The sequence below is a fragment of the Ictidomys tridecemlineatus genome, chromosome 11, assembly GCF_052094955.1.
Source record: "Ictidomys tridecemlineatus isolate mIctTri1 chromosome 11, mIctTri1.hap1, whole genome shotgun sequence".
Classification (NCBI taxonomy): domain Eukaryota; kingdom Metazoa; phylum Chordata; class Mammalia; order Rodentia; family Sciuridae; genus Ictidomys; species Ictidomys tridecemlineatus.
In genome coordinates, this window is record NC_135487.1 from 77,864,664 (window position 1) to 77,887,245 (window position 22,582).

The 22,582-nt window shown below is 41.1% G+C and overlaps 1 protein-coding gene and 1 long non-coding RNA gene across 6 annotated transcripts in view; one reads left to right on the forward strand and one right to left on the reverse strand.

Moving 5' to 3' along the window:
• Positions 1 to 302: 302 nt before the first annotated feature.
• LOC144368147 (uncharacterized) lies at positions 303 to 1,794 on the reverse strand. Its single transcript, XR_013427927.1, has 2 exons — positions 1,609 to 1,794; positions 303 to 1,529 (listed from the first exon to the last, which is right to left on the reverse strand). It is a non-coding gene; the product is annotated as an uncharacterized LOC144368147 (long non-coding RNA).
• Slc44a3 (solute carrier family 44 member 3) overlaps positions 1,357 to 22,582 on the forward strand; it is a 75,455-nt gene continuing 54,229 nt past the window's right edge. The window contains exons 1-6 of one of the 5 annotated variants that reach the window (XM_040289016.2): positions 1,357 to 2,115; positions 2,475 to 2,582; positions 6,896 to 7,038; positions 8,640 to 8,776; positions 9,878 to 9,971; positions 20,675 to 20,835. In XM_040289016.2, coding sequence (XP_040144950.2) covers positions 2,089 to 2,115; positions 2,475 to 2,582; positions 6,896 to 7,038; positions 8,640 to 8,776; positions 9,878 to 9,971; positions 20,675 to 20,835 — 670 coding nt within the window. In that variant the 5' untranslated portion in view covers positions 1,357 to 2,088. Of the gene's footprint in view, positions 2,116 to 2,164; positions 2,302 to 2,474; positions 2,583 to 6,895; positions 7,039 to 8,639; positions 8,777 to 9,877; positions 9,972 to 20,674; positions 20,836 to 22,582 lie in introns of those variants that run through there. The other 4 variants (XM_040289017.2, XM_005327701.5, XM_005327700.5 and 1 more) reach the window with 4 other exon arrangements.

A 22,582-nucleotide genomic window follows, 5' to 3' on the forward strand; every position in this document is an offset into this window, starting at 1 on the left:
ATACCAGAGCTATAGACAAGTGAGCAAACTAAGTTTGAATGATCTACTAAGAAACTTTGGGTCTCTATAGATTTGACATTGGTTGTAACTGTTAGGTCGGTAGTGGCGACTTAGTGGCAACTTAGAACAAAGCAGCCCGCACAGGAAAAGAACATCAATCAGATGGGGGGGGGGGGAACGCCTGTCAATCAGCCAGATCTCCTGACTAACGCCTGTCAATCAACAGAACCCCCCTGGCCAATCCTGGAGTTCAGCCAACTCCCCTGACCAGCTCCAAGGGGGCAAGGGACCCTAAAAACACCTTTTCCTGTCCCAAGCCCTTCCCTTCCTGCTGTAAGCCCCATAAAAGTCCAGTCCCCTGGAGCTTCCATGTGGTTTCTCCTCAGACCCTTCTCCTGTTCCCTCTGTGGGTCTGATCCAGTTCCGCCTGGGAGTGATATCTCAATAAAGCCTCCCCCACCTGATCTGACAGTAACCATTTATGACAAACCAAGACAAATATCTCTGATACAAATATATGTCAACGTGAAAAGCATACATCTTAAGAACTACAATTTACCTTTCAAGAATATATATTTACAACCCCGTAAAAATGGACACAAATTAAGTAAATATATCACTACAAGAATGTTTTAATAATAGCTGTCTTTAAATCTAATCTAGCTCAACTGGCAAGTTTTGAAAGAAGCACAATATAATAAGTCTCATATAATAAAAATAAAATTTGGACTGTAATTTTATTTTAAGGAAAAAAACTTCATTTCCAAGAAATGCAGTTAGGTTTCTGATGCAGCTTAGTGGCAGGCCACATGCTTAAAGTGTGGTAGGCCCTAGGTTCAATCCCCAGTGCTCGCTTGCTAGCATTCATTCTCTCTCTCTCTCTCTCTCTCTCTCTCTCTCTCTCTCTCTCTCTCTCACACACACACACACACACACACACACACACACACACACACACTCGAAGAAGCCACACTGAAAGTAAACAATGATCTAGCAGCCCTGAGGGCTTGAAGGAAAGACACAAGTGTTGAGTGGAGAAAGGGGGACAGGGAGAGGACAGCCGTTTTTATTAATCCTCACCCCAGCAGCACTTCTCGGCTGATCTGGATGTGACCCGGAAAACTGCCCTGCCCGCCCTTGCTTCAGGGGTTGCTGACATTTCAACTGTAAAGTCAGGCAATGATCAACCCAACACAATGCTGGGAGAGGTGAGGCCGGAATCTAAAATACTTGGTCCCAGCCGCCTCCCACACACTCAAGAATTAAGGCAGTCTCCAGGCTCTGCAGGTTCGGTTCTCACTGTAGTACCCGGAACCCGCGATTCTCTAGGGTGGACAGTGGGGAGACAGCCTGGCAGCCTCGGGATACACTGTCCTATAGAAACAGAAGCTGCAGGGGAGTGTTGCTGGAGGAGCCACCTGGAGAGCCTGCCTCTTGGAGGGCTGAGTTCAGTTCTTTCCTCTCTACAACTTCCTAGCTGCATCTCCTCAAATTACAACACCGCTGTTCTGTGCCTCTGTTTTCCTCACCTGTAGATTGGGGGTGGTTATTGAAGAATGCCTGTAAAGTGGGCACAGCAGAATATTGCACACAGTAATTGCTGCTCACCTGTCACACACCGCTCTAACTTCCCCACCCCGCAGGACAATGAGGTGAGACTTCACTTCCTGCTCACTGCCCTGGCAGAACACCTACATCAGGCCGCAGGAGGGCCCGCCCTGGGTCGTGGCGCGGCAGGCTCTGCCCCGGCTGTGGCGCTTGCAGAGGTTAGGCGACATCCTGGGCGCCGCTGCCGCGCAGGTGGTTGATCCGGCCAGCACGAGGTGTCCTGGACCTCTTCTCCAAACAGGGCAGGACGCCGGCCACAGAGGAAAGAGCTAAGCAGGAAATCAAGGCAGAGAAAGGGCGGATCTCAACCCAGGGCCGCGGGGGAAGGCGCCCAGGGCCCAGCGCAGGGCGCGCGGAGGCGGCCGCTGTGCAGCACTGCGCCCTCCGCCCCTCCTCGGCTGACCGGCCCGGGGCGTCGGGGCTCTGCGCGCACTGCGGCCGCGGCTGCTCGGAGTCCCCAACCGAGCCACCGAGGACACGATGCAGTGCCTGGGCGCCGAGTACCTGGTGAGTGCCTGCAACTTTGGCTCTCGGATTAGAACCCGGAGGGAGGAGTCGAGGCTGATTGCTGCAGGCACCTGCCACCTGCCCTGCCGGGACACTGCTGCCCCCAGCCCTCGGGGATAAGCCTCTGGTCCGGCACCTCCATACCCCGAGGGCCCCTGGCCAGGAGGACTCTGGGTCCCCACTCAGGTGCTGGGGCAGAGATGAGGGAGACTCTGGCCACGGAGTGGGACAGGGGGGCTGTGGTCAGGTGCACCTCCGGGTTAAGAACTTGGTGGCTGGGGATTTAACATCCGCTCTGTGAGGTTGGGTGCCTACTTGGTTGTTTATTCTTTTTCTCACCTCTCCTTTTTTTCTGGAAGGTTTCTGAAGAGAGAGCTCCCAGGCAAAGAGAGTGGCGACCCCAGATTTATAGGAAATGCACAGATACAGCATGGCTGTTCCTGTTCTTTTTCTTCTGGACCGGTTTGGTAAGCATAGCTGCTTGTCAGGAAAGAGGCCAGTATGTGTGTTCCGAAATAAATGTGCCTCAAACGTTAATTGCTTAAAGTTTATGCTGCAATGAAAAACTTCTGTCTTTAGCCCAGAATGAACCTTAGTCCTGGGGAATTCTTGTCTGGCACTTGCTGCAGAGGCTGTCTTCCTGCAGGCTCCACTAGTTAACTCCATTAGGAAACTGAAAATCAGAGTTTGCTGTGGGATCATTGTATAGTAAGGCCAGTGAGAAATATCTTATCTGAGCTCTCTGAGTGGAAGTTCTCTTACCGTCTGTCAAACCCCTAAATCAAATATTCCTCAAGCTTTTGCTAGCCTCTAACAAAGGCAAATCCAGAGAGAGCCTAGAAATACATTACTTTTGTTTTCTCTGAAATGCATACACACTCTTGATATATTGTGTTTAGTATCTCAGAATGAGCCCTTTAGGTAAGTAGGTAATAACTTTTTCCCACTCTAGTTCCAGGTAGTTGCTGGTAGACCTCATGCGGCTGTGCCATGTTAGTCCTGGGAGAGTCTCTTGGAAGCTGAACCTTGACACATTTATACTTATTTTAGAGTTCTAAGTGCAGCAGAAAAAGTTTCACTCAACTTTTTTCAAAGGCCATGTTCTTGAAATTTTTTCCATGCCAGGTTGAGGCATGCTATTTGCTGCATGGTAAATGATTAATTTATAAAACCTGATAATAACTACCAGTTAGTAACTATCTTTGTTGAAAGAGTTCAATTAGAATAGACCCTAAAATATCATGTTCATTGTTCTAAGTAAGAAAAGCATTCATGTGTTCACTTGTTGACTTTGCAGACTGGTTTCACATAGCCAGACTGGATTACAGGCACAGTGGCAGGTTGGCCTGAAAGGCATACCAATTTTATGTTGTTGCTGATGCTGTTTATACCATGGCCTCAAGGAGCTGAGAGAGACAGTGCACCTACAACACTTTCTGCCTCCCTTCCCCACAGATGGCAGGTGCTTTTATCTGGATCTGCTATTGTATCCGTGCAGGGAGCAGCTGTCCTGCCTTGTCCCTGGCAGCTTTGACCTTGGACTGCTATTGTCATTTAGCGATCTTCCCTAACCCCTTTATGGTTCAAAGCTAATACATCACTTCCAAATCTCAGCCCAGCAATTGTCTGTGGGAAGGATTTATAGATGGTCCACTACAGCCTGAAGAATTATGAACCAGCTGAAACATGACATGAAGCTAGAAAGTGCTTTAAAATTACACTGTATCTGCAGAATAAATCTGAAGGTTTCCATATATCCAAGTTCTCTTCACTGAGTTCAGATTTAATAAGGAGAGTCCTTTTTTGGTTAACTTTTTGTAGCTTCTGCAACATTTTTAGCCACAGAACATATTTAAAATACAGAAAAAGGTTTTTTTCCCCCCCCCGTCTTTGTGGATCTGCTTCTTGTCTTGTGACAGATGTTCTAACGGGTAATATACTGGACAGGATTATTATTGATGGTGCTGCCCTGAGTTTGGGCTAGACAATAAAGGCTTGGGGGAAGATGTCTGAATTACAACTATAGTCTCTTGCAGATAGTAAAAGCACCAGCTAGTGCTTATGTTTGCATAAAATACACAGAACAGAACATCTCCAACTCTGGGTCAACTCTGCTTCTACTTACCTCCCCACCATACCCTCCCACCTGGTCCTTTTCTATTCATATTTCAAGTCTCCATTTCCCTAATATCCCCCATGCACATTGACAGTAATCTCTTTGGTGGCCACAACCTCCTGTATCACCTCTCAAGTGCAATTGCACATGTGTGTTTGCAATTAGAACAATGATGGTTTAGGGTACTAGTTGTGTTATGGCAGGGACTCAGGAAAACTCAAATCCTATTCCTACTTCCTCCTAAAAACTTTCCATTTCTCCCCACAAGCTTTCCAATGAAGAGATCACATACACTCTCATGGCAAATGAAAAATGTCACTTCATAATTAGGTGTCTAGTGAGCTGTGTAGAAGTATAAAACCCTTCTCTTCCCCCTGAGTCCAAATGCAATCAGGACCTTATTTACTGTGCTGCAAGTCAGAAGGACAGGAGGTGGGCATGTCGTTGCTGGGTAAGCTTCCCATGCCAGCTTTGTGGGCACAGAGTCATCTCTACATCCACAGCCTTTAAATGAGTGACAGCCTGTCTACTAGTAAGGGGACCTACTCATTCTCAATGAATGATCTACTCATTCTCAAATCTGGTCTCAGATCACAGAGAACCCTGGAAAGTGCAGGAGCAGGAAGCTCAAGGTCTGAGCTGAAAAGTCCTACTCTTTTCTAGGCCGAGTTTCTTTTTATTTTATTTTGTTTTATTTTTTATTAGTTCTAATTAGTTTTACATGACATAGATTGCATTTTGACACATCATACATAAATGGAGTATAACTTCTCATTCTTCTGGTTGTACATGATGTAGAGTTACACCTGTTGTGTAATCATATATGCACATAGGATAATCATGTCCAATACATTCTACTGTCATTCCTACTTCCACACCCCCTCGCCTCTTTTTATTCCCCTCTGTCTAATCCAAAGTACCTCTATTCTTCCCTAACCACCCCACTTTATTGTGAATTAGCATCCACATATTAGAGAAAACATTCAGCCTTTGGTTCTTTGGGATTGGCTTATTTTGCTTAGCATGATATTCTCCAGTTCCATCCATTTACTGGCAAGTGCCATAATTTCATTCTTCTTTAAGGCTCAGTAATATTCCATTGTGTATAGGTACCACATTTTCTTTATCCATTCAAATATCTGTTGAAGGGCTCCTAGGCTAGTTCCCTAGCTTAGCTATTGTGATTTGAGCTGCCATAAACATTGATATACTATAAATTGTATTATACTGATATTAAGTCCTTTGGGTATAAACCAAGGAGTGGGATAGCTGGATCAAATGGTGGTTCGATTCCAAGTTTTCAAAGAATCCTCATGCTTTCCAGAGTGTTGCACCAATTTTCAGTCCCACTGGCAATGTAAGAGTGTACCTTTTCCCCCATATCCTCTAAGCTGAGTTTCTTGAGGACAGGGACTATATTTTGTTCATCCTTGGATACTCCAACCGAGTCTCTGGAACACACTTGACACTTAAAGAATGTTTGGTACTTTTACTTCCAAATTAGTATTGAAAGCAGAATCTCTGAAATGTATTTGACTTTGGATACCCCTTAGGAACATATATCCATATGGCATGTTACTGAGTGGTATACTATATACTCGGTCCCACAATGAGCTTGTTTGCATCAAATACTAAACAGTATTCTAAGTAGGTATTGTATTTTGGGAAACTAGCAACACTAAATTTGTGTTATGGGAAGAAACATATTCAATATTGGCAGAAGGCATGGTAATGCATACCAATGAATAGTTGTTTGAACTGAAATTTCAAATATTCCACATTCACTATAAAATTAGATAAAAATGACCATCAAGCCTGGTATGGAGGCCTCAAGCCTATAGTCCCAGCTAAGGAAGGAGGACTTCAAGTTGTAAGTCACCCTGAGCAACTTAGTGAAACTCTCAGCAACTTTGCAAGATGCTGTCTTAAAATAAAATTTAAAAATTAAAAGACTGTGGATGTAGCCCAGTGGTCAAGTCCCCCTGGGTTCAATCCCCAGTACAAAAAAAAAAAAGACTATTGATTGCAAGATATTTGTGTCCAACAGAATTCCTGAAATTCTTTTTCTTAAGTTCTCTATTTTGTAAATTTAAGCAGTTACTCCAAAACACTATTTTAAGGCTTCTTGTAAATAATATTTTAATCCACTTCAACCGTGACCTTTACAGAGATCACTAAAAGACCCTCCCAGAAAAATTTTTTAAGAAGAAAGAAAGAAAACTTGGGGGAAATAATGAGCCTGGCCTTGATGCACTTAGATAAACCAAAAACCTCAAGGAAAAAAAATAGTTGACCCAGTGAAATGTGTCAAAAAACAAAAATTGACAGATTCCTGAAGAAAGTCAGAAGGTGAAGAGGTAAGAAAATGGAGAGGAATCTACGTGTTTTAGGTTGCTACCCCCCCACACACACACACCTAACCTGCTAAAACCCAGACTCAAATGGCAGGATACTAAGCAGATTCAGTTGTTGCTTCTAAAGGAGGGAACTGCTGGGGAGCTGGAGAGATTTGTGTTTCACCTGGTTCCATCTTATATCGACATCTTCGGGGACAGGGGCACCATGTCTTGCATCCTGTGGGCTGGTGAGGGTGCAGCTGTGCCGTCCTAGGTGTAGCTTCAACCTCTGCTGCTTTTCAGCTCTTGTGTCCCTGGGCTTTTCTAGATGTTCATCATGGGCTACTCGGCAGTGGCTGGAGCCACAGCAAGACTCCTGTTCGGCTATGACAGCTTTGGCAATGTGTGCGGCAAGAGGAACGCCCCAGTGGAAGGGGCCCCTCTTTCAGGTCAAGACATGACCCTAAAAAAGTAAGTGTCGGAGTTAAGTCCCCAACCAATAGAGGGACTCATTAGCAGGAGGGTCCTGTGTGTGTGTGTGTGTGTGTGTGTGTGTGTGTGTGTGTGTGTGTGTCCGCGATGGTGAGGGTGCAGCTGTGCCGTCCTAGGTGCAGCTTCAACCTCTGCTGTTTTTGAGCTCTGTGGCCTTGGGCAGAATCCTTAGCCTCTCTGAGCCCAGTTTGTAATTATTATACCCATCTCACAGCTTGCCTAAGGATAACTGCGATAGCTAGGGCACAAAAAATGTTGTTACCGATATTTTCTATAATGTAATAGAATCACTAAAAGGAAGGGGGATTCCATTTAAGAGGTAGCTAAAGTAGTCATCCTCAGAAACAGGAATAGCATGGTTGCCAGGGGAGGAGCAGGGAGAATGGGGAGTGACTGTCTACTGGGAACAGAGTTTCCATTTTGCTAGAGGGAAAGAGGTCTGTGATGGACGGTGGGGATGGCAACACGTGGTGGCCACACAGTGAGTGTACTTAATGCCACAGACCTGACTGTAAATGACCAAGATGGTAAATTCTATGTCTATTTTAGCACAATTTAAAAATTTTTAAAAACAAAATATCTATTTTCCAAACACCCAGGAGATGGGTCCCCCTTCTCTTTGTGCACCACCTCCCTTCCTGCCATCCCCAGCTGGAGGGAAAGTGGCTTCTGAGACCCTTTCTCAAGGCCTCTCCCATAGCAGACAGCCTACAGGGCTCTTCCTTTGACATTCCTGATTTCAGCCGCCTGGATATGTGTTAGACAGTGGCCCAAGAGCTGCCACTGCCTGCAAATGAACCACGAATGGTAATACCAGTTTTTTGTTGTTGTTGTTTTGTTTTGTTTGGGGCTGGGGATTGAACCCAGGGGCATTTGGCCACTGAGCCACACCCCAGCTTTTTTTTCCCCTTAGTTTAGAGACAGGGTCTTTCTAAGTTGCTTAGAACCTCCCTAAATTACTGAGGCTGACTTTGAACTTGTGATCTTCCTGCCTCAGCCTCCTGAGCCACTGAGATTACAGGCATGCACCAGATTGCTGGGCCTAATTTTGTTCTCTGCCCTATCTTACCCAGCCGCTGGGTAGCTGTAGGCAGGGTCTTCTAAATATCCTGGCTCTTAAACTGCACTTAGTTCCCAACATTGGCCACTTTCTCCTTTCCATGTGTCACTTCCCTGTATTCTGTGTTCAGCTGTTCTCTGGAGTTTATTTGAACACTCTTGGGTGGGATATAGTTGGCAGGGATGCCAGTGAGTACTTCATGCATCCATATCTGGCAATCTATGGGCAGTTTAACTAACGCCTTCTCTCCCTCAGGTACCTCCCAGAATTATGCCCTGAAAATGCTAAATCTGGAGAAGGAAAGTTTTGTTAACATTTGAGTATGGTTCACAAGCTGTGCTCCTATGTAGATGACCCCTGATTGGCATAATATAAATTCAGTGATGCTGACGCATTTGATTAAAAGTTCGCCTTAGTAATTCTCATAGTTGGCAGTATGTAGATACTTTTTAAAGTCTACAGTTAGATCCAATGAGAGGCCATGCTCTAAGACATGCTTCTGCTTCATTTGTCTCCTTAGACATGTGTTCTTTATGAATTCCTGCAAACCGGATATCAAAGATAGGAAGCTTGGTTCCACTGCCCTCTGCGTGTCCAGCTGTCCTGAAGAGCAGCTCAACACCTTGGAAGAGGTTCAGCTCTTTGCAAACACCACTGGTAGGCACCAAGGGGCAAGTTTGCTCTCCCTGCCACACCTTCCCACAGTGGAGTAAACTGTGAGGACCTAGATGGGGTAATTTAGCCTGACCCTGCTTTCTCTGGAAAGCTACTCCTTTGGAGGTGCCTCATCTTGTGTGGAAAAGGACTTAAACATTTTCTCATGAGCTTATTCAATTTCATTCCAGCCTCTCTGGATTTATGAAACCTAGGCTGTTTGGCACCTGCTTCCTGCTCCCTGCAGCAAAGTGGTCTTCCACAGAGAGCACAAAAGAGACAGCAGACTCTTTTTTAAAATTATATCTTTTTTTAAAAGTTTTATTTTTCGTGGTACTGAGGATTGAACCCATAAGCACTCTCCCACAAAACTACCTCCCCAGACTTTTTATTATGAGATGCAGTCTAAGTTGTTGAGGCTGACCTTGCGCTTGCAATCCTCCTGATGAACATCTAGAAACTTGCAAGCCTCTGGAGTTGCTGGGAGTATAAGCATGTACCACTACCACCTAAGAGACAGCAGATTCTTAAGGCCTGAGGCTTCAGGTCGAATTGCCTACAAGTTGGTTCTTTGATGAAATTGTTAGGGCCGGTAGATACTTTTGTTAACTTGTTGAATAACCATAAACTGTACCAAAAGCATTCATGTAGCTGAAATAGTTGCTCTGGACTCACTGGTTCAGATTTTTGTTTTAAGAATTAAACAAACAAAGGAAGGAAAAGGAATGTGAGGCAGCCCACTGCAAATTTTATCTGCCTGAGCAATACAATGCCAGATTTTAAAAAATTATTTGCAAAGCCAAATTAAAAATATCAAGCTCCTGTAATAAATTATCTTCAAATATCCTTCAAATCATTTTAGTACCAATCATTTAATGTTTAGTTTTAAATTTGTGGTTTTGAAGAGAGAGAGAAAAGAGGCCCTAACTCAATCTAAAATTGTGTGTTTATTCATTTTGTTTTTAAGTCACCAGGTTCCTAAATCCAGGTAATGTATTCCATCTCCTTCTGGCTTGGCAAAATGCTGTGATTTCTTTAGTGGTTTCCTCCAGGAAAATGGGTCTAATATAGGAAAATAGTACTGTCTGTGTCTTCTGCTTTCAGGGTCTTTCCTGTGCATCTATAACTTGAATTCCTTCAACTATACCCGGAATCCAAATGCAAACTCACTGTGCCCCAGGCTACCAGTTCCTCCAAGGTAAAATCTTCTGTACTTTTTTTATCAACAATAGCTATCAGGTACTTGTCTTCTACTCTTCTAGGCATGTTTTGTAGAAAACATGAAGGACATATTGAGTAAGCTCCTGCAGGGAGCTTCAGGTCCACAGAAGGCCAAGGACAAACAAGGAGGGATCATTTGCAACACACACAATGGACAATGTACTAGTAACCAGGATAAATAAGGAGAAAATTTAGCAAACAATAAAGATATATATATATAGTCTTCCAACAACACCCTACAGCTAGCATATATATAATATACATAATATGTAATTTATTACCAAATGAGTGATTTTTATGAAGTAGTTGGTATGTGTTTTTTCTTTTATTGCAAAGTAAAAACATGAACTTGTGCTTTTTCATGCAGCTACACATTGTTCATTTTGTTTTTTGTTTTGTTTTTTGGGGGGTGGTTTTTGGTACTGGGGATTGAACCCAGAGGTGCTTAACCACTGAGCCCTTTTTATATTTTATTTTGAGACAGGGTCTTCCTAAGTTGCTTAGGGCCTCGCTAAATTGCTGAGGCTGGCTTTGAACTCACAATCCTGCCCCAGTCTCCCAAGCCTGTGCCACCACACCCAACTATTGTCAGTTTTTATAACTAGATTCCTCCACGAGAAACAGCCTGGGAGAGCAAGGCGGAGTGGGTTCCATGTCTTTCTTCTCAAGGATCTACTGGGTGAGCTCCTTGCAGCTGTTATTCCTTCCTATCAACTATGGTACATTGTAGGCAATTTACAAATATTTGTAGAATCAAGTTGGTTATAATGATGAAGTAGTGATTGCCAGGGCAAACCGGTTCACATTGGCACCTTCACAAAATCTAAAGGGGGAATACAATTCATTATCACAGTTAGGCTACTGAGATTTGTTAATGGAGAACTTGGATTGGGTGTTGCTATCCTTTTGAAAAACATAAGTATATTTACAATGAGTAAGAACTGAGAAAAAATCCCTGAGAAATAATAATAATTTAAGTGAAGGACTTGTGCCAACTTTCCAGTAGTACAGTCTTTGTTAAGCTCTTGGTTGGGACCTACATAAGTAAAATAATATATCACAACCCCAGTGTAACCATACCATCAAATTTACTTAGGTATAGAAAACAGAAACAGAGATCTTGCAGAATAAGACTTCCCCTGCATAGGATTCATAATAATAGTTTCTATTCTGCACACTTTAAAAAATAATTTATTGCATGATCTTCTAAGTGTAAGTGAAGCTTGAAAAATACTAATCTTGCAGGCATTCAAAAAAGACTCAAATAGGTTTTAATTACATATGAGGCAGAATATAGTTAGCCATTTTGGTGACATTCTTTTCTTTTTATTTGTTCTTTTCAGGTATGCATGACAGTAGAGCGTATTTTGACATATTATACATACATGAAGTATAATTTCCCATTTCTATGGTTGTACTTGATCTGGAGTTACACTGGTTGTGTACTCATATATTATCATAGGAAAGTTATATCTGATTCATTCTACTCTCTTTCCTATTCTCATCCCCCATCCCTGCCCTTCATTCTCCTTTGTCTAATCCAATGAACTTCTATTCTTCTCCCCACCCCCTTATTTTGTATTAACATCCACATATCATAGAGAATATTCAGCCTTTGGTTTGTTGGGAATGGCTTATTTCACTTACCATGATATTCTCCAGTTCCATCCATCTACCATAATTTCATACCAAATGCCATAATTTCATTCTTATTTATGGCTGAGTAATATTCCATTGTGTAAATGTACCACGTTTTCCTTATCCATTCATCTGTTGAAGGGCACCTAGGTTGGTTCCATAGCTTAGCCATTGTGAATTGTGCTGCTATAAACATTGTTGTGGCTGTGTCACCACTGTAGTATGCTTATTGAAAGTCCTTTGGGTGTAAACCAAGATGTAAGATAACTGGGTTGAATGGTGGTTCCATTCTAAGTTTTCTAGGGAATCTCCATATTGCTTTCCATAGTGGTTGCACCAGTTTGCAGTCCCACCAGCAGTGTATGAGTGAACATTTTTCCTATATTTTGCTAACATTTATTGTTACTTTTATTCTTGATAGTTGCCATTCTGACTAGAGTGAGATGGGATCTCATCATTCTAAATGGAGAAAAATTAAAAGCATTTCCTCTAAAAACCAGAACTAGACCAGGATGCCCTCTTTCACCACTGCTGTTCAACATAGACCTTGAAACCCTAGCCAGAGCAATTAGACAAAAGAAAGAAATTAAAGAGATACGAATAGGAAAAGAAGAGCCCAAATTATCCCTATTTGCCAATGACATAATTCTATATTTAGAAGACCCCCAAAACTCTATCAGAAAGCTTCTAGAACTCATAAACAAATTCAGCAATTTACAGGTATTAATTTTATATCCTGTAAATCAAATATAAAATTAACACCTGTAAATTGATGATATTCACACATCAATAATGGATCAGCTGAAAGAGAAATCAGGAAAGCTATTGCATTCACAATAGCCTCAAAAGAGAAAAGAAAATAAAAAAGAAAGAAAGAAAGAAAGAAAGAAAGAAAGAAAGAAAGAAAGAAAGAAAGAAAGAAAGAACGAACGAACTTGGGAATCAATATCACAAAAGAGGTGAAAGACCTCTACAATGAAAACTACAGAACCCTAAAGAAAGAAATCGAAGAAGACCTTAGAAGATAGAAAGCTCTCCCATGTTCTTGGATAGGCAGAATTAATATTGTCAAAATGACCATACTAACAAAACACAATACAGATCAAATACAATTTCTATTAAAATTCCAATGACATTCTTTAGAAAAAAGAATGAAATTCATTTGTAAAAATAAGAGGCACAGACCACCAAAGCAATCCTTAGCAAGAAAAGTGGTGCAGGAGGCATCACAATACCAGACCTTAAATTATACTACAGAGCTATAGTAACAAAAAGGCAAGGTATTGGTGCCAAAACAGACATGCAGAAGACACAGAGACAAACCCACATAAATACGGTCATCTCATACTAGACAAAGGGGCCATAAGTATATACATTTTCGAAAAGATAGTCTCTTCAACAAATGGTGCTGGGAAAACTGGAAAGCCATATGTAATAGAATGGAATTGGTGGCATTCTTTTCTAAAATGAGTACTTGCGTTGTAGGTAACTGAAGGAAGCCAAAATTATTTGCAGAAGAGAGTACTCCATCCATGTTTCAATGTTATCTTATTTTTTAAATTCTGGTTGTTGTCAGATATCATAAACACATCTCAGTGAGACCTAACCCAGGAAAAAAACTCAGTATATTTAAGTGGGTTGAAGAAAAATTATTTAGTACTTAAAGAGAGAGATTTTTTAGGAATCCCATTTGTACCTGGGCCTGCAGATGGAATTGAAGAGAATGAAATTGTTAAGGTTGCCACTTAAGCAGAGTTGGGTGAACTCTCCACCTATAGTAAATGGGATGACAATCCAAATTCCACAGCAAACCTCTCTCTTGATACTGATGACAATCACAGAGAACATGTACTGAACTTTTGATACTTACCAGGTACTGAGTTCGTGATGTGTGTTAATTTTGGGTGCCTCACAAAGCCTGTGTACCCTAAAGCTGAGAAGACTGATCAGAGAGAGATGAAGTCACCCATCCAGCCAGTGGGATGACTGGCATTCACACCCCAGCAGTGTCTGTGTTTGTTTCTAATCCAATCTAAATGTTCAAGGCCAGACTGGACCACCTGGCCAGTGGCCTCCTTAGGCTCCCACCAAGCTAGGAGGGAAACCATCCCTACCTTGTGTCCTGGGGTCACCATCTTTCTGCCTCTCCCACCAGTCCTAGCCCTTTCCACTCTCAGATTCAGACCTTTCCAATACTAACTTTTCAAGTGAAGACAAAACTGTTGATTGACTGGCCTTTTCTTGGACAGAGTGAGGAAAACAGAAATAGGTTCCAGGGCTCCATTTCCTTCTCCTACACAAGTAAGTGTTTGTTTAGGATGGAAATTATCATATTGATCATGGAAGAATGGTGCCAAGATTTAAAAGCTAAAAAAACATGAGAAGTGTGGCTATAGGGCCAAAGAACATTTTCCAAATACCTCTTTTTGACTACACCAATTGTTTCTTCTTCCTCTGTTGATCCTATGAGGTATTAGCATCCGCTTTCTATGCAAAAGCTGAATATCAAGAAGGTTTGTGTATCTAGGTATGAGCTTTCAAGAGCAGCAAAAAAGTACTGCAGAAGATAACAAGCAAGCATATCTTTTTCCTTTTGGTGTTCAATATAACACTGTATTTTGAGTCTCCTGTGTATTTAAAAATCTAAAAGGTTTGAGACTCCCCCTCCAGCCCCAGTAAATTCTAGTTCTAGCCTCTCACATAGAGGTTCCAGCTGGGCGCTGCTATGTTTGCTCTGAGAATTCCACAGACAGGGTCACCTAAATATGCAGGCAGCTCTCCAGAGAACTTCCTGAAAGTCTGAGTGGCTTTGCTAATGGTAGGAAGAAAAGGAGACATGGAGAAGAAACCTCAGGCTGTGTCTTAAAGACACTCCCCCCACCACCTCAGTTAATGATATACTCCGGGGGCAACTGGTCAACCACCCAACATGGGTGGCCCATACATCACCTGCTTCTCTGTGTTGCCCTCAGGGTAGAGATGGGCCATTCTTTCCCAGTATATGGTCATTAAGTGCCTAAAAATCACTATAGTTGACAAAATGAAGGTCTTATGAAGAATTGTGTTTGAGGAAAAAACAAAGTAGCATTAAAGCTGTATCTGAACTTAATGTTCACAAACACTGAATGAAAGCTCAGAAAACATTTGCTTCCATAACATTTCCGGGAGAGTGGGGCTCAGAAGTGTAGCTCAGCAGTAAGATGCTTGCCTAGTAGGCATGAGGCCCTGGGTTCCATCCCCAGCACCACCACTACCACCAAAACAAAAAAAAAAAAAAAGAAAAGAAAAAGAAAAAAAATCAGATTTATTGGTGTTAAGAATCTGTTTAGTGGTAGAAAAAGAAATTAGAGGTTTAAAAATTGAAAAGCAGAATGTAAAATTACTACTCAGCAAATGGTATGATTATAGACCTGGAAACCTAAGAGAATAACTGAAAAGCTCCTATGAACAATAAGAGAACTCATGTAGGTGGCATGCAACATGATTAACACACTGAAACCTGAACATTTGCGCTTTTACCAGAGCAAGAAAAAATACACAGAAAAACACAAAAGTGCCTAGAAGCCCATTTAACAAGGAATCTGCTAGATTTATAGGAAGAAAACCTGTACATGTTCTTCAGATACAAAGAAAACTTGAACAAATGGAAAGGCATACAGTGTTCTTAATAATACAGTTTGCTAATATAAAGAAAAAATGTCAGTTCTCCCTAAGTTGATTTCTAAATTTATCATAATTAGAATAATAGGATTAGACCCAAATGCTTACAAAAATTTACTACATGATAAGATTATCTTCCTAAATAAAGAACTATTCAACAAATAGTATTGCACAACCAGTTAACATCCAGGATAAAAGTACTGGAAGAAGTCAAGGGAGAATTCTTTTATAACCTAAGAGTAGGAAGGCTTCTATCTACGGCTTAAAACTCATAAGACATAAAAAAAAATTCATTAATTTGACTACATAAAAAAGGAATCATTTCTGCCATACAGAAACACTGGAAGCAAAGTTAATAGGAAAATACTCATAATTCATATAAGAAAAGAAATTGATTTCTCTAATTTGTGAAAGATCTTGCAAATCGACTTTGAAAAGAACAAAATCTCAGTGTAAAAATGGTGTAGGGCCAGGCATGGTGGTGTATGCCTATAATCCCAACAGCTCCAGAGGTTGAAGCAGGAGGGTTGCAAGTTCAAAGCCAGCCTCAGAAAAAGTGAGGCAGTAAGCAACTCAGTGAGACCTTGTCTCTAAATAAGATATGAAATAGGGCCGGGAATGTGGCCCAGTGCTCCAGAGGCCCTGAGTTCAATCCCTAGTAGTCCCTGCCAAAAAAATGGGGTAGGAATCTGAATAAATGTTTCACAGAAAAAAATAAAATGTTTCTTAAACATAGAAGAGGCTGGGTCTCCTTGTGATAGAGGACATGGCATCTAAGTCTCCACTGCCTTCACCTAGCAGATGGTCAGCCTCTAAAGGTTTGATAATGCTGTTTGGGGCCAGGGTCTGGGGAGATGAGCAATTTCATAGATTGTTGAGGCACTGCCCCAGGGAGGGCATCCTTGGCCCTGACAAATGTCATGGCCCTTCACTCTGTTGCCAAAGCCACTCTCCTTCCACATTTCCCAGGGTGGTTCAGACCTTAATCTTTGGGCTTCCCTAAGCTCAGTGAGTTTCCCATGAAGCCCTTGTCTTCTGACTTAAGAGAGGTGCCCATGAGTCTCTTCCCCTTGGGAACAAGGATGGAGACACATGACCATTCTCCAGAAAAAAAAAAAAAACAACCTTCAGAATTGCTGTTCTAATGACTCTCTGCACTTGTCAATACCTGAACAGTAGTGAATTTCACTGTATACCAATAAAAAATAAAATCAGCCAAGGCGTCAGGAGCTCTCAGGATAGAACATAGACAATTAAAAATCTAACTCTATTACAAATATTTCACAGCCTCACTGAAGAAGGTGGAGAAATTGCCCTAAGTGACTTTGGAAAATAGCTTTGTGACTGTATGCTATTAGCTAGAGACAAAAAGAGCCATACATAAACACTGCTTGAGTGAGTGAATTTATCACAGCAGTACCAACTAGCAATTCTTTTTAAAAACTTTTAAAAATGATTTATTTACGGACTTATTTATTTGATAGTGGGGATTGAACCCAGGTGTGGTCTACTTCAGAGTTACATCACCAATTCTCTTTTAACTTTTTATTTTGCTGGGCTCAGTAGCCCACACCTGTAATCCCAGTGACTCGGGAGGCTGAGGCAGGAGGATTGAAAGTTTGAGAGAAGCTTAGCAAGGTTCTCAGCAACTTAGAACCTGTGTCAAAAAAAAAAAATAGCCATGGGGACTGGGAATGTAACTAAATAGCAAAGCATCCCTGGGTACAATACCCACTAACAAAAAGTAAAATACAATAAAATTTTGTTTTGAGATAGTTTCTAAAGCTGGTCTTGAACTTGCAATACTCCTGCTTTAGTCTCTCAAGTAGCAGGAATTAGAGGCATGGGCCAACATGCCTAACCTGACTAGCAATTCTGAATGTGCCATACAGGGGTTGATTATAAGGGGACTTAGAATAGAGATACCCGAATAACAATGAGCAGGCCCAATACTCAGATTTTTGTTTCTAATTGCTATTCTCTAAAGGATCTGTGGAGAAATGAAGGATTCTACAGCTTGGATGAGGAAAATACCAGCTAAACCTGGGTCATTTTGTAGAGCCAGAAAGTAAAGAAGTACTCAAGGGAAAAAAAATATAAAAAGGACCAGGCATATCAGAAGGACACAGGGGACAACCTTAAATACCTGCTAGTGACTAATTAATGATCATATTAGATTTTAACAAAAACAATAGAATAAATACCCACAAGCCTACACTGATGAAAATGAATAATTAAATAAGTAAATAAATGGAGTAAAGAGGCTAAATGTTTACAGAAGAATCCCCATAAGATAAATACTTCTCCCTCTAGGAGATGGAGCTTAATTTCCCTCCCCTTAAGAGTGGGCAAGACTTAGCAACTTACTTCCAAAGAATAGAGTATGGAAAGAGAAAAATGTCAACTCCACCGTGGAGAGACATGGCCATCCCACCTTAACCAAGCCACCAAGTTCAATAGGGATGGTAATCATGTTCCCTAACCATGCCTGTCTCTGATCTTTTCCAAAATCTCATAACTGTGGTCTAACTGCATGAGAAGACATGACAGAATTCCTACAAATGGAAGGACATCTTACAAAATACCTGACCATAAATCTTCAGAAATGTCAAGGTCATGAGAAACAAGGACAGACCAAGAGATTATCACAGACCAAAGAAGAGATATAACAATTAAATGCACTGTGGGATCCTGTTTGGACCCCAGAACAGAAAAAAGACATTAGTAGAACATGATAAAGTCCAAATAAAGGTTGTGGTTTAGTGAATAGCATAGTGTCAATCTTAAGTCTTCATCCTCTCAAAAGCACTGTTTTGTGTAAGATGCTAACATTAGGGAGAAGCCCGTGAGGGGCACACAGGGACTCTCTTTCCATCTTTATACTTTTTCTGTAACTCTAAAATTATTTCAATATTAAAAGTTTATTTTTTCAAAATACTCTTCTAAACAACTCCCAGCCCTTTTTTTCTGTTGTTGGTGTGGGTGTGGGAGTTAAGAAAAATCTAACCCATTACCCCTTCCCCACCCACACTCTCTTTTGGCAAGCTCAGCACGACGGCATCTCACATTTTGTTTTTCGAGTATAATTTTTGTTATTTTTGAGCTCAGCTACAAAACTTCTATTTAAATTTCCTGTTACATTTGCATATGCTAAAAAGAATGTCTTTAGACTGATAGGCAAGAAACCAAAACCAAGGGTTCCTGTGAGGAAACAGACTCAATGATTCAGGAATGAGGATGGGTGATTTCTAAAGCTTTAGTCTAATGTATTTTTTGGAATTTGAGCCAGGTGGCTGTTTTACCCCTTTCAAGACTTAAATTAAATTTTTCTACAGTGTTGCTTCTCTCTTAAATCACTATTTGGTGACTCAGGAACTATGGCTATAATATTGTCACCTCCTAAAGAAGCTCCTTCCACGTTGTGTTCATTGAAATTCCAGAAGCCTTTGCCTTCTTCATTGCATGGAGATGCTTGCATTTGGGTCCTCCTTTGTTTTATCTTCATACATTTCACAAAACAATTAGTGACTCCTTAGTTTTTTAGCACCTTGTTAGATAATTTGGCATTTCTTGGGTTGGTATTATTTCCTTTGTTTGGGAACCATGGAAAGAGAGCAAGCCAGGAACCTATGAAGGTATTCATGGCCTCATTAAGATTCTTTAGAATTCTTCAGAATATATGTTCCCAGGCTATTTTCACATCTCAAGAAAGGATTCTAAAAGATTAGTTTTCTTGGGCTGGGGATATAGCTTGGTTGGTAGAGTACTTGCCTTGTATGGACAAGGCCCTGGGTTCAATCCCCAGCACCACCAAAAAAAAAAAAAAGTTGCTTTCTCATTTACCCAAGGTGTCACTCATATGTCATTACTCATTTTTTAAGCACTCACTCTGAGAGTGCTTCCTGGGAGGATATAATGAAGTTGGTACTGTCACTAACACAGCTTCAGGTTGGTCCAATGCATATTCCTACCAGGGCCTTAAAGAAATCTGATTCTCATGTTAGAGTTGGTATTAGTCCAGGAAGGACTGAGACATATCAGAGTCAAAAATGTTGTTCCCCAAAAATAAAATGTGGTATATACATATAGAACAGGATTTATTCAATCTTTAAAAAAAAAAAAGAAGAAGAAGAAGAAGAAGTATAAGGAGGAGGAGGAGGAAAATCCTGCTATTTGCAGTATAGATAAACCTGGAGGACATTATATTAAGTAAAATAAGCCAGAAACATGAAAAATACTACATGATCTCACTTATAAAGAAAGTCTAAAAAAAATCAAGATTTTGGCAACAAAGAGTAGAATGGCAAAGAGTAGAATGGTGATTACCAGGACAGAGGAAGGGAAGATGTTGGTCTGGGGTATGCTTCACTTATTAGGAGGAGTACCTTCTAGAGATATAAATTGTAGCATGGAAACTATAGTTAATAATACTGTATTGTAAACTAGAGTTAAGAATAGATCTTACATGTTTCATCATAAAAAAAGAAACTGTAACTATGAGGTGATGGATATGTCAATTAGTTTGTGGTAATAATTTCACAATGTATATATCAAATCATCACATACACCTTAAATAATATATACAGTTTTCATTTTTAAAGTATTGTTCTGGCTGGGAGTGTTGCTCAGCAGGAGCACCTTCTTTGTATGCACAAGGCCCTGGGTTTGATGTCCAGCACCAGAAACAAAACAAAAATGTTGTTCCCCAAGTTCAGGTTTCAGGCTTCTGTGAGTCCCTATCACCTGCTGCCTGGCTTCCTAAGGTGTACAGATATCTAAACACTCTTTTAATACGACAGAGCTTAGCCTTTCTTGTTTATGCAGAATTTTAAATGAACATCTTTTTAAAGGTGAATAATGGGGCTGGGGATGTGGCTCAGGTGGTAGCACGCTCGCCTGGCATGCGTGCGGCCCGGGTTCGATCCTCAGCACCACATACCAACAAAGATGTTGTGTCTGCCGAGAACTAAAAAATAATTTATTTTTTAGTTTATTATTTAGTTCTCGGCAGACACAACATCTTTGTTGGTATGTGGTGCTGAGGATCGAACCCGGGCCGCACGCATGCCAGGCGAGCGCGCTACTTTATTATTTAGTTCTCGGCAGACACAACATCTTTGTTGGTATGTGGTGCTGAGGATCGAACCCGGGCCGCACGCATGCCAGGCGAGCGCGCTACCACCTGAGCCACATCCCCAGCCCCTAAAAAATAAATATTAAAAATTCTCTCTCTCTCTCTCTCTCCCTCTCTCTCCCTCTCTCTCTCTCTCTCTCTCTCTCTCTCTCTCTCTCTCTCTCTCTCTCTCTCTCTCTCTCTCTCTCTTTAAAAAAAAAAGGTGAATAATGAAATAAACATTTTGCTATCACTTCTTTTACTTTTAGCAAGTCTTTCCCGTTGTTTAACCGGTGCGTGCCTCAAACACCTGAGTGCTATTCCCTGTTTGCATCTGTTTTGATAAATGATGTTGACACCCTCCATCGAATTCTAAGTGGAATAATGTCAGCAAGAGATACAATCCTTGGCCTGTGTATCTTCGCATTAGGTAATTTTAATTTTATTTTAGCAGCTATTTGTGGGATGCCAAAATTTCTACAGCTTCAATATGTAGTGCCTTGAAATTAACTTCTTAACTTAAATATAAAACTTTATGTTTATTTTCTTTGAAGATATTTTCAACATTTCAGGTTAAATTTGGGAAAGGGACAGTGGGAATGGAAGAAGTCCGCTGGCTATCTGCCAGGAAGCCTCACTGGATTGTATTCACCAGTTTCTGGGAGTTTTTTGTTCTCAGCTCTGCATGAGGGATGGATGCATAAAGCAGAGAGTAAGTTTGTTCTTTGGCTCTGAAAAGTACAACCATCAGGGGATAAGAAAACATATCTTCTGGCCAACGTGCCCTCTACCTGTAGGTGAGCCAGATCAGAGGGCTGTCTGGTGAGCCCGGGAGGAGTATGCATCCACATTAAGAGGGTCAGACTGCAGTGCCGGTGAATCCAGCTCTTCAAAGGAACATACCTGCTTTGGGTTGTAGGCAGAAGAAGTCCTTGGGCCAAGACATGCCTCTCCTGGGCATTTCTGGAAGCAGTGACCCACTCTTGATCCTTGACTTCCCACTCTCTCTCTTTCCACTTGCTGAGCCCCTGGAGCCAACTGTCTCTTTGAACAGGTTAACGCCCTCCGCAACTTTAGACCATAGCAATAACCTATTATCTAGTCCCTTCCCAGTGGGTCATCCATTAACATATTTTGGCCAGGTCCACAAATTGAGTTTTCCTTAATTTCATTACCAAAAGGTTACTAATTCCCCGGGGCTTGCGGAAACTTAAGTAATCACCATATATAGGGTCCAAACTTTTTACTTAGACTGAGAATAACTTCAAATGACCCAAATAGTATTTTCTAACTCCCAGACACTGATGTGGTAACCACAAATACCAAAAAAAAAAAAAAAAAAAAATCCAGGCTAGTCCTGATATCATATACCTCAACCTAATGTCCCCACAAGGGCTGTACTTGTTAGAATCATAGAAAAAAAAAAAGATTCATAATGGCATTAACAGCTGTTATTTCCCAAGCAATTCTCAGATACCAGGCACTGTGCTTATTATCACATTAAGGCTTTAATGTGATAAACCCCATTCCGCTCAGAATAGAGGAACCTGAGGCTTAGAGAGTTTAAGTGCCTTGGCCAGTAGTAGAATGGGTGGCAGCTAGTAGAATGGGTGACAGAGCTGAGACTCAAACCCAGGTCTGTCTAATTCCAAACTCCATGTTCTCAGCCACCACACTGAAATATCTTTATGTAATCCTGATTTTCTGTTTAGTAAAAAAATAAAATAAAATAGCATTTATAGATTCACTGAAATATTTAGAAAAATTCATAAGCATACAACCTCAAATGTTGGAAAGTGAAATGCAATGCTTTATACAGCTTACTTTATATACTTAGACTCAAAATTTTCATCTTAAAGGCATGATTCTTTTAGATTTAATAAAAGTACCTAAGGACATTTAAAGTCAGAACTTCACACACGCTCAGGATGAAACTTAGTATAGTAAAATTTTTAAACAGTTCAGTTAGACTTGTAAGGAAAAAAATAACTTGAGCTTTTGGGAATAAAATTCCTTCTTTTTAATTGTAACTCAGGAAGACTGGCTTTGTTACAGCCTACTAAACCCCACATGCTTCAGAGGGTGCCCTGATTATATCCTGTATTTTCCTTTAGCATTTAGCAGGTGTCCCAAGACATTTGGAGATGGAGTAAAACCCTGGGCCTTCACTTTTCCTG